A 5,549-nucleotide genomic window follows, 5' to 3' on the forward strand; every position below is an offset into this window, starting at 1 on the left:
ATATATATGTATATATATTTATAAAACAATAATAATAAAAAAAATATAATATGTTATTATTGAGTTTGATATTCGATGAAAATCAAGTTAATTTTAAATTCTAAAGCAATCAACACTCTTTATTAAGAGGTGTCATTAACACTCCCCTATAAATTATATATATATATATATGTATATGGGGAAGGAGGTTTCCTGTGCATTTTCTGGAGCTTATAGCGTAGGCTTAGACTAGAGAGGAAAGAAGCAGAAAGCAACAGTGTTTTGATTTGCCACGTGCGAAGCTGCTATGGGGAGTCACGTGACACGAAGCCTCCTTCTACGTCACTAATGAGCCTTCAGCACGTGCGACCACTGTTTCCCCTCACGTGTCACATTAATCTCGGTCCTTAAAACCCAAAAAAGTAAACCATAAAACGCCACCCTCTCCCCCTCTCTCTAAAAGCTGCAAGCAATTCATCCCCTCCGTACGACGTCGGCTTAAATACCACCAACAACCTTCTTTGCCATTTCTACCGCCCTCTCCCATCTTTCTGAGCTGTACGGAAACCCTAGCTTTCGCTGATCAGTGGCGAGTTAATTTGGTGGTCGGAATCAATACCCTACGACCGACGTTCACCTCCACTTCTTTGAGCATTGTTGATTTTTCCGGCGGTGGTGTGTATTTGGTTGTTTAGAAGATAATGTTAGAGTTTCCGAAGGATCAATCAGAAGGTTCAGGAGAAGAAGCAGTTTCTGAAGCGGTGAATTCAAGTCAAAGTTCCATGAGTAGTGATAGTTGCACTAGTTTTTGCCGTTTGTCATTTGATGCGTTGGAGTTGCTTCCACCATCTCGACCGCTGTACTCGCCGGAAAATATGATACTGAAGCCGCACAGGTCCTCGGAATCGTCGTGGCAAGCGATTCGGACGGTGGCGTTGAAGAGGAGTAGCAGTGAAGGATACGGTGGTGTCGATGGAGGAAGTAGTCTGAGCTTTAGAGATTTTAGCCTTGTTCGTCAGATCGGAAGCGGCGACATCGGGAAAGTGTACCTGTGTCGTCTGCGAAACGAGGATGAAGAAGAAGGTCGGTGCTATTACGCCATGAAAGTGGTAGATAGGGAGGTATTAGCTCTGAAGAAGAAGATCGAGAGAGCGGCAACGGAGAAGAAAATCTTAAACATGCTTGATCATCCTTTCCTGCCTTCTCTCTACGCTCAGTTTGAAGCATCTCACTTCTCATGCGTCGTCATGGAATACTGTTCCGGCGGCGATTTGCACTCTCTCCGCCATAAACAACCGCGAAAACGCTTCTCTCTCTGCGCCGCAAGGTACCTACCAATTACCATTACTATAATCTCTATTCTACCATTCCTTTTCTATTAATCAATCATAAATTTCTTCTCTTCTGTCGTTTTTTGCTTGTTCCTATAATCCTTATCCTGATTTGTATCTACCTATACGTCGAAATTTGAAATCGACTCTTTGACTCTACCGATTTTTCTATGATAATTCACACTTTTTGACTTCGTACCTGCAATTGCCATTAATGGAGGCTTCTCTGATTAGCTTTCAAATCGAAGTTACCGGATCAAGGATTTTACCTTTGATATTCGAGCAACTGATTTGAAAATTCATCTGGTTGTTCCCGAGAAAACCAAAAATTAATCCAATCTTTTGATTTTATTTTTGGTAATCCAGGTTTTATGCTGCTGAGGTTTTGGTAGCTCTAGAGTATCTGCACATGCTCGGAATCATCTACAGAGACCTAAAGCCTGAAAATGTGTTGGTCAGATCAGATGGTCACATCATGCTCACTGATTTCGACCTTTCTCTGTGCTCTGATGCAATCCCCGCCGTTCAATCTCAATCTCTTTCTTCATCGCCGGATCCAGCTTCATCCTCGCCGGCGGTTCAACGTTCATCGTCTCATCCCTTCTCTTGCCTCCCAAGTCAACTCTTCCGATCGAAGAAAATCCAGTCGTTTTCCGCCACCAACCGGTTGTTCGTGGCGGAGCCGGTTACCGCCAGATCTTGTTCCTTCGTCGGCACACACGAGTACGTCGCTCCGGAAGTCGCTTCCGGTAATTCACACGGCAATGCCGTCGACTGGTGGGCTCTCGGGATCTTCATCTACGAGATGGTCTACGGTTGCACGCCGTTTGCGGGTGTAACGAATGAAGCTACGCTGCGTAACATCGTGAAAAAACCTCTCCAGTTCCCAACGGTCTCACCGATCTCTTCGCGCGAAACGCAAGCGCGTGACTTGATATCCAGATTGCTGGATAAGGATCCGGAAAACCGGTTCGGGTCTAAACGTGGAGCGGCTGATATCAAGACCCACCCGTTTTTTAACGGGTTGAACTTTGCACTTATCCGGTCAGCGACCCCGCCGGTGATCCCCAGACAGACTACGACGTCGTCACGTTACTTTGGTGGGCCAACGTCGACGTTTGATTTCTTCTGAATAGATTTTTTTTGGAGGTGGAAATTACTAATGAGGACATGTAAATATAAATATAAATATAAATACCATTGGTGTAGTCTTAGCTCTATTTTTGCTAATCAAGAATGGATCATGCCCCAATTAATGTTAGTAAAAAAAAACATTGTTGTTTAAAAACCCCTTATATTCGCCATCAAACTAATAATCATATTTTTTTATTAAATAAAAATTGTATATATTTGAAAAAAAATAATACTAGAAGGTTGTTTATTAAAACGCTTATAAGTTCAACATTCACCGGTAGGAGTCATCACTCTCGTTAGCCTTGTTGGATAAGATATGTAATAATATTACTCGGTAAGGGTCCAACAATAAGAGTCCTCGCCTTATTTCAGATCAAGCACCTCCTATTTCAACTCAAGGACCACCTGATTCAACTCAAGTACCATCCAACTCGACACAAGAATGTTCCTCTCGTTCTCAAACCAGAAAACGAAAAACTAATCAACCATTGGTAAGGGAAGATGAGTTGACTCATGTGGTGACACATGTGAACAGGCCCGTTCCTGACATTTTATGGGCCCTGGGCGAACGTAAAAACAGGGCCCACCGCATTTGAACCTCCGTGATCACAAGGTGATTTTTGTTCCTTCTTGGATTTGAACATGAGACCTCCAGACCTTTGGAGCCAAACTCAAACCAACTAGGCACCACCCTTGTGGTTACTTAAATTTACGTATTTTTTATTAGGTAATTTGAAACCAAGAGTATAGAACCTATGGTTGATAAATTTTTATAAGAAGTAAGATTTTTTTTAGTTTATAACAAGAAATATGTGTTATTTTGATAATAATAAAAAAAAAAAGAATTCGTGTGAATGAAGTAATCGTGAGGGTCAATGAGAGATCAATAATAAAGAAGATTATCAAGGTTTTCTAGACAAGTAGACAAATGAGGATCAATAAAAATATGAAAGAAAAAAATGATTCATTGAGATCTAATAAAAAAATAATAAATTAAACATATAATATGCAAGCTCAACAAATGATTGTTTGAATACTTAAATAGAATATTGCAGTGCGGTGGAATCTCAATTAAGTCAGATAATTGACGAAAATATTTATATTTTCCTTCTTTTTTTGCTCAACTAAAATAAGATGTTAAAGATTAAAAATTTATGAAACATGACATATATAAGAGACATTACTAAATATATCTAGTAGAAAAAAATTATTGATTAATCACAAAATTATGAAACACGTCATAAATTATAAAAACAATAGATTGATTGTCAAACAATAGTAAAATATTTTATATAGAAGTAAAAATAGATAACAATAGTCAACAAAAACAATTAGAACAACATAACCAAATAGCAATAGTTAATAGAAGCAGAAATTGATAAAAATATCCAACAAAAATATATAGCAATAACAAACACATGATCTTGACGTTGAATTGTTAAACCATGAAAACAGCCAAACATATAGAGATAACAATAACCAATATGATTGGACCTTTTTGAAGATAAAAAAAATTAGAGGGGCAATAAATAATAGCATATAATGAATGGCCAATTAATTTTTTTATTTTCTTCTCCAATATAATTAGTTGAAATATTTTTAGGCCTTTATTATGTACAAAATTTTTTTGCTTCTTATTATATGTTACAATTTTTTGGGTTTCATTATTTCATTAAATTCTTTTAGACTACTATTGTATTTTTAAGGAAAAAATTTGGGCCCCTGATATTTTTGGGCCCTGGGCGTGCGCCCGTGCCGCCCTCCCCCAAGTACGGCCCTGCATGTGAAAACCATTTTTGACAAACCAACGGAGGACGGAGATATGGACGCTTGTATGTCAAAATTGGAGAAACTTGGTTGGGACGATAGCCCGTTATATGACATCACACTTTTCCTTTTTAGACAAAACATAGATTATAAGAGAATTTCGCTACGTTTGAAGGATGAGAGGTGTGAGTCATGAGTTAACTTTACGACACTCCAACTTAACTTAAAATAAGCACGTGATGTTTGATATTGATGTGGTATTTAGACCGACATGTTTTGTATGGATGATTTTGGAACTTTTATCACTTTTTGATGTTTTGTATGGACGAGTATGGAACTTTATCACTTTTTGGTGTTTTCTGTATGCACGAGTTTTGGAACTTTAATATGTTCAGTTTGATATTATGCCACTCTTTAGTGTTGATTGTTTAACTTGATGTTTTTGTTGTTCTAGTTGTATGTTAAAGATCTATGTCATGTATGAAACATAATACGATGTTTTTTGTATTTCGTATTTGCAAGGTTATATGGTTCGTAATCAATTAATGATGATTGTGGTGATTGCATATTGGTATTTGAGAAGAAGAGCTGAAACAAGAATAGAAAGGAGAGAAAGAATAAGAGATAACAATTCAAATTTGACCAGACATGAGTATACACAAGAATTATTATGTGAGTCTAATACACAATTGTTGGTCTCAGCCGGATCTGCAAGAGTTTTAGACGAACAGTTTGTAAAAGGGGGGGATGAATACAATTGATAGAGAAAGATCAATACATATTTTTTGCAGATTGTTTGCGGAAATAGAACAGGTAAAGATAACCTTTCTAAAACAATCTAAGATTACACATAAATAAACTTAGCAAATAGAAAAGATTTGCCGAAAAGATAAAGATAGGAGGATGCTTTTATGGGTAAGAACTTTAGAATTCTTGAGAGGGATTCTAACTTGCTTGAAGATAAACGTATTTGTTCTTTAGATAGATGTGTAATCTCTGTGTATGCGTGCTTTGCATGGGGAGAGCACTCAGCTATTTATACCCATTGCAGTAAATGTAAATCAGAAGGGTTGGAACATGCGTCAAGCTTTAAGAGGAAAACTTGTGCTTTACTACAGTGAATAGTACAATTGTCTATTCATTAGCAGACATCCTTTCGTGGAGTTGATGGGCACTAGAGTCGACTAGTCGGCTCTGTGCTGTACTATACTCTTGAAAGGGTATGGGTTTGTCCTTTGTGTGTGGAAGGACAAGACAAAAACAATCTTGCATGGCAAGCTTCATTTGATCGCTGAATGCTGGAACAACGGTGAATATCTTTTTAGCATTCACTGAGGC

General features: G+C 37.9%; 1 protein-coding gene across 1 annotated transcript; it reads left to right on the top strand.

Moving 5' to 3' along the window:
- Window positions 1-680: 680 nt before the first annotated feature.
- LOC112502423 (protein kinase PINOID) lies at window positions 681-2,547 on the top strand. Its single transcript, XM_025106321.1, has 2 exons — window positions 681-1,306; window positions 1,677-2,547. Exons 1-2 carry the CDS (start codon window positions 681-683, stop codon window positions 2,440-2,442), a joined length of 1,392 nt encoding a protein of 463 aa, XP_024962089.1. The 3' UTR covers window positions 2,443-2,547.
- Window positions 2,548-5,549: the final 3,002 nt, after the last annotated feature.

Source organism: Cynara cardunculus, unplaced genomic scaffold (assembly GCF_001531365.2).
Source record: "Cynara cardunculus var. scolymus isolate 2C unplaced genomic scaffold, CcrdV1 Un_Scaffold_1384, whole genome shotgun sequence".
In the NCBI taxonomy this organism is placed as follows: Eukaryota; Viridiplantae; Streptophyta; class Magnoliopsida; order Asterales; family Asteraceae; genus Cynara; species Cynara cardunculus.